We start from the raw sequence: 12,150 nt of genomic DNA on the forward strand, positions 1-12,150 counted from the left end.
TGGGACCTCAGCTACTGGAATATGTACTGTAGGATTTGATGTCAAGGCCCTCACCCTACCACCTTGTCCTCAGCTCTCTAAGCCCCAGAGCTACGCGGGCTGGGGTAGAGCTTCCTAATAACTGCTGCTGTGACGTTTGCAGAGAAATGGGTTCCCTACAGCTTATGAGGCCAAATTAACAGGGCTTTGTGTGACAGGAGGGGAGTACAGATCAGAGAGGGGCACAAGGATGGCGAGAATATTTCAGAGAGGCCTGTCAAGGAAGATGAAGTCTAGGTAAGCAGGGAGAAGTTGAGAAGATTTCAGCTTTGATACCAAAAGATGGGAGAACATAAAGACTTAGAGCTAGGTTGTATCGGATTAGAGCCTTAGACTTGCCTCATGGAGGTGAGAAGTTCTCTGAAGCCAAAAGGACCTATGGAGCTCAGGGTTGTTCTGCATTCTTTTCTGAGCATAATCTCTAATTTTCTCAGGTTCTTGGTGTTTCTGCCCATTACGATGGTACCCACTTCCTGACACAAGGCTCTGGGCTGCCTGTGAGCTCTGAAGAGGAACACAAATTATTCATTTGTCATTTTACATCTCCTTGTACCACTAGAAACCCACTGAGCTATAGGCCCAACCAACTCCCTGTCCCAGACAGGGCAGTGCAGAAGAAAGAGAAGGGCCCCATTTATTGAGAGAACACAATTTCTGATTTTACAAAAATGGTCTTTTCTCTGATCCATGATTTATTTTTAGAAAAGTACTGTGAATTCACATACTTGCTAAAAAAATGGCAATCATGATACAGAAATAGGAGTGGCTTTTTTTTTTTTAAACCAACCTATTGGGCTGAGAGGTTGTAGGTGCCCAGGCTGAACAGTGAGACTTCATTAGCCACAAACAGCAAATACAACTTACTTGTTAGTGTGGAGGGGAAAAAATGATGACAGAAACAGTCTGTCAAAAAAGGAAAATAAAGCAGACAGGTCCTTAGTTCACACTCTAGCTATACCACCCTTTCCTTATCATACTCCATCCCCTACTTGGGAACTAAAACAAAATAGTAAGCACTAGGACACTGGCATTCAAATGACTCTTCTGAATGCTCTTGCTACCTCCAATAACAATTCCAGGCTGAGCATAGGGGCAGGAAGGTAACAGGAACATCATACACTGGAGGTCTGCAGGTCTAAGATGGGTTGCTCACTAGGGCTAGAAACATCAGAAAGGAAAAGGCCAAATGCATCCCAGCCCCAGCCTCTAAATCAGTAACCAATGGGACTGTGACAAAAGCAGGCAGAGGAACGTTGAGGTAGAGGCAGGGGAAGAAATCAGGTACAGGTTGAGAAGAACTGGAGGTGAAGGAGCCACTCTTAGGTAGAGACTAATGCTTAGAAGCTTGTTTGGTGAGAATAAAGGGGGCACACAAAGATGGGCAACATGTTTAGCTGGTGAGAGAGACTAAGAAATTGGGGAGATCTGGCAAAAAGAGAAGAGACGCATTCATGCAGCTCATACAAATTCAGACATACATGTTGAAATATACAGTTACACATGTAAGGACAGATCCATGGAGAGCAGGCATACACACAGACACAATTTTATACACATGCACTTGTGTGCCCAGATACTCATTAAACATGCATCAACAAACGAACACACACACCGATAAGTATTCTTACATGTTCACAAATGTGTATACCCTCACACAGAAACCCATAGTCCAGCAATCAGACATGTATTCACACAGACACAGATAACATGAGTGCATTTATAGGCACGCACAGATGGATCTATGCATCCAGACACATGTAGTTAGCCATACAGATATATATACATACACACTCATAATTAAAGATGAAACCAGACACATTCTAACACAAAGGTGACCATAGCAGGTGGATATTATGAGCGTAGTGGCCTCCCAGACCTTCACCTTCTCCCTGCACTTATCAGAAGCTCCGAGAGGCTGTGTGAGGCAGGAGCAACAGTTTCAGCATCCTCATGGCTTCATGCAGCAAAAGTCTAAGTCCAGTCCTGGCTCTGCCCCTCACCTAACATGGGGCTACAGCTGTCCTGTCTGTAGGCTGGGGTTTCTGCATAGACTAGACATGGGATTTATTCCAACTGGCCATTTTTTTCTCCTTGCCATTTCCACTCTTCCACTGCCAACAGCATATACTCTGCAAGGGAAACCTGAGAAATGGTTGTGAGTCTCCTCAGAAAACGAGCCTATCTTCCCATCCACAGCTATTTCAAGTACCCATCAAATTAGAACCAGAATTATAAATAGTTACAACTTGACAACATAATTGGCAACACACATATACTCTAATATTTACAGTACCATAAATGCTTCTGTTTTTCTAGTTAAACAATCCCTGAGATGGAACAGTGTTCTGTGTTTGCCAAGGGAGAGGGGCCAATGCCCAAGACACGCAGGATTTTGGGGCGTGAGGTGGCATGTTGTAGGGTTTCTGATCAATCTGCTGGGCCCAGCTCCTACAGGAGCACTGGGCTATAGTATGAACCTTGACAAGACAGGCATATTGGCTAGGGTTGGACTCTCCCCATGCTTAGCCCTGTGGTCTTCTGGTTCAGCCACAGGTGCATAATAGAATTGTCTCAGGGTGGACAAATGTTTCCATGTCCTTGGCCTGACCTGATGGTGCCTGGGAGCCCAGGCTGCTTCAGAAGTGAGCTGTCTGATTTCTCAGCCAAAGCGCTCCCGCACCAGTAGCATCAGCTTCTTCTTGCCCTTGTAGATTTGTTTGAGGTTGTCGATGAATTGGGCAAACTGCAGGTGGCCATCCTGCGGCAGTAGGAAAGTCTCCCGAGCCTTGCTTAGAAATTCAATAAACTCTCCATAGTGGCGAGGGCTGATGTGTGTCAGGCGTGAATGTGTAGTGTTGATATAGGCATTGATGGTGGCATCCAGCAGCTGGCGCAGTGGAGCTTTGTCAGTGGACATGAGCTTTCCGGAGCTGCGGCGACCTGGGATGCCAGCCAGGCCAGGTGCTGTCACTGTGCAGCGCCGCAGGATGTCTGAAAGCACTGTGGCACAGTGCACGCTCTTCACCACCAGGGGGATGAGGGCTGCCAGCTCATTCTTGCCCAGAGAGTGGCTGAGGGCACATGCCCAGAGCACATCATTGATGGCCGGATGGGTGTCCTGGTTGTAGGCCAGGTTGAGATGGCTCATGGCCAGTGAGGCCAGCTTGAAGGCACGTAGCGGGTAGCCACGGAGCTCCATGTAGCGGGCAATGGTAAACAGCTGTGAATGGCTCATGCCACCAGCGGCAGCATCAATGGCGATCTGGTAGGCTGCCTCAAAGGCGATGTGGTCTTTCTCACAGAGTGTGAGGGCTGACAGGGCACAGCTCTGTGGATCCTTCATAGCACACTGCAGGGCCAGTGTGCGAGCACAGCTAGCCAGCTCCTCCCGCTGTGGATAGTCAAGACTGAGGCGGAGGATGGTGGTGTGGGATACAGCGGTGGCAGCCACAATGCTAGTAGCCTCGGTGGGGGTGAAGAATGTGTACCAGCTCTGCAAGATGCTCACCAGGGCCCGCACACCTGTCAGGGAGAGCCTGAGCTCAGCTGTGGGCATCTGGGTCCCAATCCAGGCCTGCCCAGATTACCATTTTGGGAACTTGACCCTCAGAGATGAGTTCTCCCTTCTCCTCAGCAGCCGTGAGATGATCTGAGGCAAACCAGGGCAAGGGGAGCATCCCAGATATCTAGACTCTATTTGGGTCTCTTCCCATCCCTTCCTTCCCCAGGTCAGAGGACTGAAGATCTCAACAGGTGCTCTTAGGCCCTCACAAGGATGGAGCCATGGAGCCTGTGGTTTGCTTACTGCAAAGCAGGGGTTGCAGATCTGCCTGGGGGTTCTAGCTGAAGTGGGGCCTCTCAGGGTAGAGTCCTGCACTGGGGCTTTGGCCTATAGATGGTGTCCTGAGCCTCCAAGTTGTTTGGGGTGTCTTAGAAGTACAGATAAGGACTGGGACCAAACCACCAGTTCAACTACCTTGCAAGGGTGCACTTGAGTACTGGTGGTTGACAACTCATCTCAGCTGTCTCTGATCAGAGGGACAATGTGCTGGTGACATCAGGGTATAGTCCAAGCAGAGATGGCAGAACTTGGGCCAGGCTGGTCTGGATGAACACAGGCCATCTCCTACCAGTAGCCCCATCCTTTCTTAGGCCATCAGTAATAGGAAAATGAGACTCGAATGATTTGTTGTCCTGTCCCAAGAGTAGGGCTCAGGAACTCCTTTACTCTGGGGGTAGAGGGAGGTGGGAGACTCACCTACTTCTGTAGCACATGTCACCAACCACCGCACCATCTCCCGGCGCCTCCAGTTCAGGGTTGATAAGGTCATCCTCATCACCTGGGCAAAAAAGAGGCATTCATTCCTACTGAGTTAAGCATAACTGTTATGAACTCTCTCTCTCCACTTCCCCTTGCCATTCCTTTATGCAACAAGTATTTATTGGTGCTTTAAACAGTCGTCTCTTGCCTGATAAGTACAGACAGGATTGTTTAATTTCAACCCTACACCCCTACAATCAGGTAAGAAGACTTCACTGATGACCTCTGACAAAGTAATTTACCACACCTTGCTTGACTTGGAGGAATGGGAGTGGGGTAGGGAGAAGATGGGGACCCCATGGAGCCTAAAGCTACATTGCTTCTGGACTTAACTTCAAAATGGAGCAGGTATATAGAGTTCTTACCTTGTGCCTAAGCTAGAAGTTGTGTTCTGGGGACACAGAAAGAACCAGACTTGACCTATCCCTAGTCCCCCTGGGATCTTATGTTCTATCAATGGCCACTAGGCCAGAAGCCTAAAGCTGAGATGGCCCACTCCTCCATACCTGTAACCCCAGTTCCAGAGCCACATTGAGCAGGGTGCTGTCAGTACTACTGTCCGTGGGAGTAGCAATCTTGAATGCATCTTGGGCCAGTTTGAAGATGAGGGAGGAAGAATGGATGTGTTTCTGTATTGCTTCCAGGATTGTTCGGAGCCTCAAAGTGTCCCCTATATGTAAGAGAAGGGCAGGGACAGGGTCTTCTTTAAAGATAACCTGAATGGTCTGTTGATCACAACAGGTACTGGTTGAACTGGCTGCTTCTGAATGCTACCAACCCTTCTAGATGATCAAGCTCTGTCTCCACTGAACCAACTGGAGGCTGCTCCCTTCCCCAAGCACCCACATGAATTTCACTTCTCTTCACCCTTTCATTAGTCTCTTATCTTCACCCTCTTTTCCCTCGGACTCTTTAGATCTCAGAAATAATTTTCATGAATACCTGAATTAGGAAAGCTACTTATACAGGAGACAGGAAGCCATACTCCTGCCAAAAAAGTATGCCAGTCTTATTGTTTGCCTCCCTGGAGCAAAAAGAAGCTGGGCTATCACTTTCTATTCATTAGGCAAGGATTCTAGACAAAGAACTAGGGCACAGAATTAAAGAATACACCACAGGAAGGGCACGTATGCCATTAGAAGCAAAGGTCACTGATGAAGGCAGTATGGTATATGAAAGATTGGTATATCTTATAAAGGGGTAAATGTTAATGATAGGACAAAAGTAGGTCTTACGTTTTACAAAGAGGTATAATGGCAAGACTATATAGGCTTTGGAATAAAATACATTGGAGATTGAACCTAGTTTAGCCATTTACCAGCTGTTACTTCATTTATAAAATGGAAACAATAACCTTTTAAGGTTGTTGTGGAAATTATAAACAATTTGTGTATGGCTAATATTCTATGGTTCTACTTTTATTTAAAAAAGATAAGTAGTAGTGTGTATAGTGTATATATATGTATACTTATTAATAGAAAGTGAATAGAATATTTATATACAAATGTCTTAGTAGTAGTTATCTTTGGGTGTCAGGACCATGGAAGAAGAGATTACCTTTTGTCCTCTGTCATCTCTAAAAACCATTTTTTAAAATTAATAGACTGTTTTAAAAGCAGTTTTAGGCTTACAGAAAATTGAACAGATAGTACAGAGAGTTCCCATATATACCGGCTCCCCAATTCCACTTTCCCCTATTAAAGTCCATAGTTTACAATAGGGTCCATTGTGGTTATACTGGTCAGTTTTTTGACAAAGGCATACAGTATCATGGATCCTTCATTACTTAACATACAGAATAGATTCATTGCTCTAAAAATGTCCTTTGCTATAGCTACCTATTCATCCCTCTCCTCATTCTTCCTGTGACTACTGATCTTTTCACCATCTCAATAGTTTTGCCAAATACAATACCATGTACTTGGAATTATATAGTATATAACATTTTCAGACTGGCTTCCTTCACTAAGCAATATGCATTTAAGGTGTTCCATGTCTTGCCCTGGCCGGTTGGCTCAGTGGTAGAGCGTCGGCCTGGCGTGCAGAAGTCCCGGGTTTGATTCCTGGCCAGGGCACACAGGAGAGGCGCCCATCTGCCTCTCCACCCCTCCCCCTCTCCTTCCTCTCTGTCTCTCTCTTCCCCTGCCGCAGCGAGGCTCCATTGGAGCAAGGATGGCCCGGGCGCTGGGGATGGCTCCTTTGCCTCTGCCCCAGGCGCAAGAGTGGCTCTGGTCACAACAGAGCGACGCCTCGGAGGGGCAGAGCATCGCCCCCTGGTGGGCGTGCCGGGTGGATCCCGGTCGGGCGCATGCGGGAGTCTGTCTGACTGTCTCTCCCCGTTTCCAGCTTCAGAAAAATACAAAAGAAAAAAAAAATTAAAAAAAAAAAGTCATTGCCAAACTCAAGGTCACCTAGATTTTCTGTTATCTTCTGTAAGCTTTATAGTTTTGCATTTACTTTATGTCTATGATCCATTGAGTTGATTTTTATAGAAGGTGTAAAGTCAGTGTCTATACATATTTTTTTTGTATGTGGATGTCCAGTTTTTCTAGTTCCACTTGTTGAAAAGACTATTTTTTGTTCCTTTGTCAAAGATCAGTTAACTATATTTCTGAGCTATCTATTCTGTTCCATTTACCCATTTGTCTGTTCTTTTGCCACTACCAGTCTTGATTACTATAGCTTTACATATGTCTTAAAGTTGGGGAGTATTAGTTCTCCAAATTTGTTCTTCTTTAATATTGTGTTTGCTATTAAAGATCTCTTCCTTTTCCATATAAACTTTAGGAGTTTGACTTGCTAGAATTTTGGTTGAGATTGTATTGAACCTACAGATCAAATTGGGAAGAATCTACATAAAAATAATGAGTCTTCCTCTATATAGATATGAAGCATCTATTTATTTAAATCTTTGATTTTTATTTATTTATTTTTGTATTTTTCCGAAGTTAGAAGCCGGGAGGCAGTGAGACAGAGTCCTGCATGTGCCCGACTGGGATCCACCCAGCATGCCCACCAGGGGGTGATGCTCTGCCCAGCCCATCTGGGGTGTTGCTCCATTGTAGTTGGAGCCATTCTAGTGCCTGAGGTGGAGGCCATAGAGTCATCCTCAGCGCCTGGGTCAACTTTGCTCCAATGGAGCCTTGGCTGCAGGAAGGGAAGAGAGATATAGAGAGAAAGGAGAGGGAAAAGGGTGGAGAAGCAGATGGGTGCTTCTCCTGTAAGCCCTGACTGGGAATCAAACCCAGGACTTCCACACGCTGGGCCAATGCTCTACCGCTGAGCCAACCAGCCAGGCCTTGTTTTTAATTTAAAAGTTCAATTGTCCATTGCTGGTATATAGAAAAGCAATGGATTTTGTATCTTAAACTTATGTCCTTGGTATAATCACTTTTTAGTTCCAGTTTACTATTGATTATTTTGAGATTTTCTACATAGACATGTCATTTGCAAACAAAGACCGTTTTATTTCTGCCTTCCTAATCTGTATACCTTTTATTTCCTTTATCGTCTATTGCATTAACTATAAATTCCAGTATGGTGCTGAATGGGAGTGGTAAGAAGGAATGTTCTTGTCTCATACATGATTGTCAGGGGAAAGCATCTAGTTTCTCTCTATTAAGTATGGTGGTAGCTATAGGTTCTTTTATTTTTTTTTACATTTTAAAAAATGTTTATTGATTTTAGAGAGAGAGAAAGGGAGGGAAAGAGAGAGGGACAGAGACACATACAGAGAGATATAAAGGAATATCCACTTAGTTGTGCACTTATTGGTTGCCTCTTGCATGTGACACAACCAGGGATTAAACCTGGCACATTGAGTTAACAGTAGGTTAGCAGTAGGGCTCAGGCATTGATGACGCTCCAAAAACTGAGCTACCAGGCTAGGGAGCTATAGATGCTTTGCAGATGTTCTTTATAAAGCTGAGTCATTCTGCTCTACTCCTAGCTTGCTGAGAGTTTGTTTTTGTTTTTAAAATCATAAATAGGTATAGATTTGGATCAAATTATTTTCCTGCATCCACCATATATACCAAATATAATTATGATTTTCTTCTTTAGCCTGTGGATGTGATGGATTACACTAATTTTCAAGTGCTGAACCAGCCTTGCATACCTGAAATAAATCCCACTTGGTCATGGTGTATAATTCTTTTTATACTTTGTTGATTCCAATTAGCTAGTATTTTGTTGAAGATTTTTGTATTTATCTTCATGGGTGATACTGATCTGTAGTTGCCTTTTCTTTTATTATCATTACTTGGTTTTCTGGCCTCACTGAATTACTTCAGTGGTATTCTCTCTGCTTCTATTTTCTGGAAGAGACTGTAGAGAATTGGTATCATTTTTTCCTTAAATACTTGATAGAACTCACCAGTGAACTCATCTGGGCCAAGTGCTTTCTGTTTGAAAGATAATTGAATCAATTGCTTTAATATAGATAGTCCAAATCAGATTATTTATTTCTAAGTGTGTTTTAGTAGCTTGTGTTTTTCAAGGAATTGGTCAATTTAATGATCTAAAATATAAAATTTGTGAGCATACGGTTGTTCATAGTTTTCATTTACTATCCTTTTAATGCTGATGGGGATCAATGACCCCTCTTTCATTTATGGTATTAGTCATTTATTTCTTCTTTCTTTTCTTGGTTAGCTGGATAGAGGTTTATCAAATTTAATGATTTTTTTTGAAGAAGCAGCTTTTGCTTACATTAGTTTTCTCTATTATTCTCCTATTTTAAATTTCACTAATTTCTGCTCTAATTTTTTTTATTTTTCCTGCTAGCTTTAGGCTTATATTGCTCTTCTTTTTCTAGTTTTCGAAGGTGGAAGCTTAGATAATTTATCCCCCCCCCCCAACTTACTGATATTTAACAAACTTAACATTGTGTCAGTTTAAGGAGTACATGTAATTTAATATATGTATTGCAAATGATTACCATAATAAGGTTAGTTAACACATCTCTCACTTTTCTTTACCTTTATTTTATTTTTATTAGCCCATGCATATGTGGGAATAAAAGAGAGAGACTGACAGACAAGAAAGAGAAAGATGAGAAGCATCAACTCATAGCTGAGGCACCTTAGTTGTTCATTGATTGCTTTCTCATATGTGCCTAGACCAGGGGGCTCCAGCTGAGCCCATGACCCCTTGCTCAAGTCAGCGACCTTGGCCTCAAGCCAGTGACCTTTGGGCTCAAACCAGTGACCATGGGGTCATGTCGATGATCCCACACTCAAGTGGTGACCCTGCACTCAAGCGGATGAGTCCGCAATCAAGCTGCCGACCTTGGGATTTTGAACCTGGGACTTCAGTGTCCCAGGTTGATGGTCTATCCACTGTGACACCACCAGTCATGTAATTTTTTTTTTTTTTTTAGTGGAAGGGAGAGAGAGAGAGACAGAGACAGATACATTGATTCCTTGACTGGGGATCAAATCTACAACCTTTGTGTATTGGGATGATGCTCTACCAACTGAAGTATCTAGCCAGGGCTCTGTAGAAAACATTTTGAAAGGGCAATCACATAAGCTAGTCATAGAGTGTTAAAAGGTAATGAAGTAAAAATGAAAACCCATGCTGTTCAGTGTTTGTACTTAGAATCTATTTGCTTGCTGTTTTATTTTTGTGACAGAGACAGAGAGAGAGAGAGAGAGAGAGAGAGAGAGAGAGATAAGGACAGATAGACAGGAAGGGAGAGAGATGAGAAGCATCAGTTCTTCGTTGCAGCATCTTAGTTGTTCATTGATTGCTTTCTCATAGGTGCCTTGACCAGGGGGCTATAGCAGACTGAGTAACCCCTTGCTCAAGCCAAAGACCTTGAGCTCAAGCCAGCAACCTTAGGCTTCAAGTCAGCTACCTTTGGGCTCAAGCAAGCAAGCCACGGGGTTAGTCTATGATCCCTTGTTTAAGCCAGTGACACTGCACTCAAGCTGGTGAGCCTGTACTCAAGCCAGATGAGCCCACGCTCAAGCTGGTGACCTCGGGGTTTCAAACCTGAGTCCTCTGTGTCCCAGTCTGACGCTCTATCCACTGCACCACTGCTGGTCCAGCTGCTTGTTCATTTATTTATGTATTTAATTATTTGTGGTAAAACATATATAAAATAAAAGTATTTTAACCATTTTTATTTTTTTTACAGAGACAGAGAGAGAGTCAGAGAGAGGGATAGATAGGAACAGACAGACAGGAACGAAGAGAGATGAGAAACATCAATCATCAGTTTTTCGTTGCGACACCTTAGTTGTTCACTGATTGCTTTCTTCTATTTGCCTTGACTGTGGGCCTTAGGCAGATCGAGTAGCCCCTTGCTCAAGCAAGCGACCCTGGGTCCAAGCTGGTGAGCTTTGCTCAAACCAGATGAGCCTGCACTCAAGCTGGAGAGCCTGGGGTCTCAAACCTGGGTCCTCCGCATCCCAGTCCGACGCTCTATCCACTGCGCCACCACCCGGTCAGGCTATTTTAACCATTTTTATGTGTACAATTAAGTGGTGCTAGTCACGTTCACCATGTTGTGCAAATATCACCACTATTATTTCCAAAACTTTTCCATCACTCCAAACAGAAATTCTGGAACCATTAAACAATAATTCTCTATTGCCTCTCCCTTCAGTCCCAGGTTACCTCTAATCTTTTAATAAATTCGCCTATTCTAGATATTTCATATAAGTGAATCATAGAGTATTTATCCTTATGTGTCTAGATTATTTTATTTAGCATAATGTCTTTAAGGTTGCCACATGTAGCATATATCAGAACAGCATTTCTTTTTATGACTTAGTACTATTCTATTGTATGTATATAACACATTTATTACCCATTCAAATGTCGATGGACATTTGGTTTGTTTCCAACTTTTGTCTATTGTGAATAATGCTGCAAAGAACATTGGTGTATAAATATCTGTTTGAGTTCCTTTTTGGAATTCTTATATATATATATATATATATATATATATATATATATATATATATGAGCAGAACTGCTGGGTCACATGATAATTCCATTTAAAACTTCAAGAACCATAAAACTATTTCCCACAGCAGCTGCACCACTTTAAATTTCCACCAGCAATGTACAAGTTTCCAATTTCTCCACATCCTTGCCAACACTTATTATTATTATTTTATAATAACAGCTACCCTAGTGAGTGAGGAGGGGTATCTCATTGTGGTTTTGGCTTGCATGTCCCTAATGGCTAATGATGAACATCTTTTCATGTGTTTATTAGTCATTTATATATATTCACTGGAGAAATGTCTCCCTTCAAGGCTTTTGCTCATTTAAAAATTGGATTGTTTATCTTTCTGTTGAGTCGTAGTTCTTTATATATTCCTTATACTATTATATATGTCATTATGAAATATAGGATTTAAAAATATTTTCTTCCATCCTATAGGTTGTCTTTTCACTTTCTTGATAATGTCCTTTGATGAACAAAAGCTTTTAATTTTTTTAAATTAATTTTAATGGGGTGACATTGATCAATCAGGGTACATAGGTTTAAAGAAAACATCTCCAGGTAAAAGCTTTTAATTTTGATGAGATCTAATTTATCTTTTTTCTTTTGTTGCTTGTGGTTTTGGTGTTATATTTAAGAATCCAGTGATAAATCCAAGGTCATGAAGATTTACTCCTATGTTTTCTTTAATGATGTTTTTGGCTTTAGCTCTTATATTTAGGTACTCATTCCCCTCCTTTTACTCTTTTTATCTTTGATTTTCATTATTTACCTTTGTATTGTTGTACTTTTTCTAATTCTTTTCTTTGATTTTCATTAATTATCTTTC

General features: G+C 42.5%; 1 protein-coding gene across 1 annotated transcript in view; it reads right to left on the reverse strand.

Annotated features, from left to right (window-relative positions):
- Window positions 1–711: 711 nt before the first annotated feature.
- The window catches only part of ZSWIM5 (zinc finger SWIM-type containing 5), a 173,754-nt gene continuing 162,315 nt past the window's right edge, over window positions 712–12,150 (reverse strand). Inside the window, exons 12-14 of the mRNA XM_066376121.1 lie at window positions 4,867–5,030; window positions 4,298–4,379; window positions 712–3,561 (exon numbers count right to left, since the gene is read on the reverse strand). Of these exons, the coding sequence (XP_066232218.1) occupies window positions 2,699–3,561; window positions 4,298–4,379; window positions 4,867–5,030 (1,109 nt within the window). The 3' untranslated portion in view covers window positions 712–2,698. The remainder of the gene's footprint in view (window positions 3,562–4,297; window positions 4,380–4,866; window positions 5,031–12,150) is intronic.

This window comes from Saccopteryx leptura, chromosome 3 (genome assembly GCF_036850995.1).
Source record: "Saccopteryx leptura isolate mSacLep1 chromosome 3, mSacLep1_pri_phased_curated, whole genome shotgun sequence".
Taxonomy (NCBI): Eukaryota; Metazoa; Chordata; class Mammalia; order Chiroptera; family Emballonuridae; genus Saccopteryx; species Saccopteryx leptura.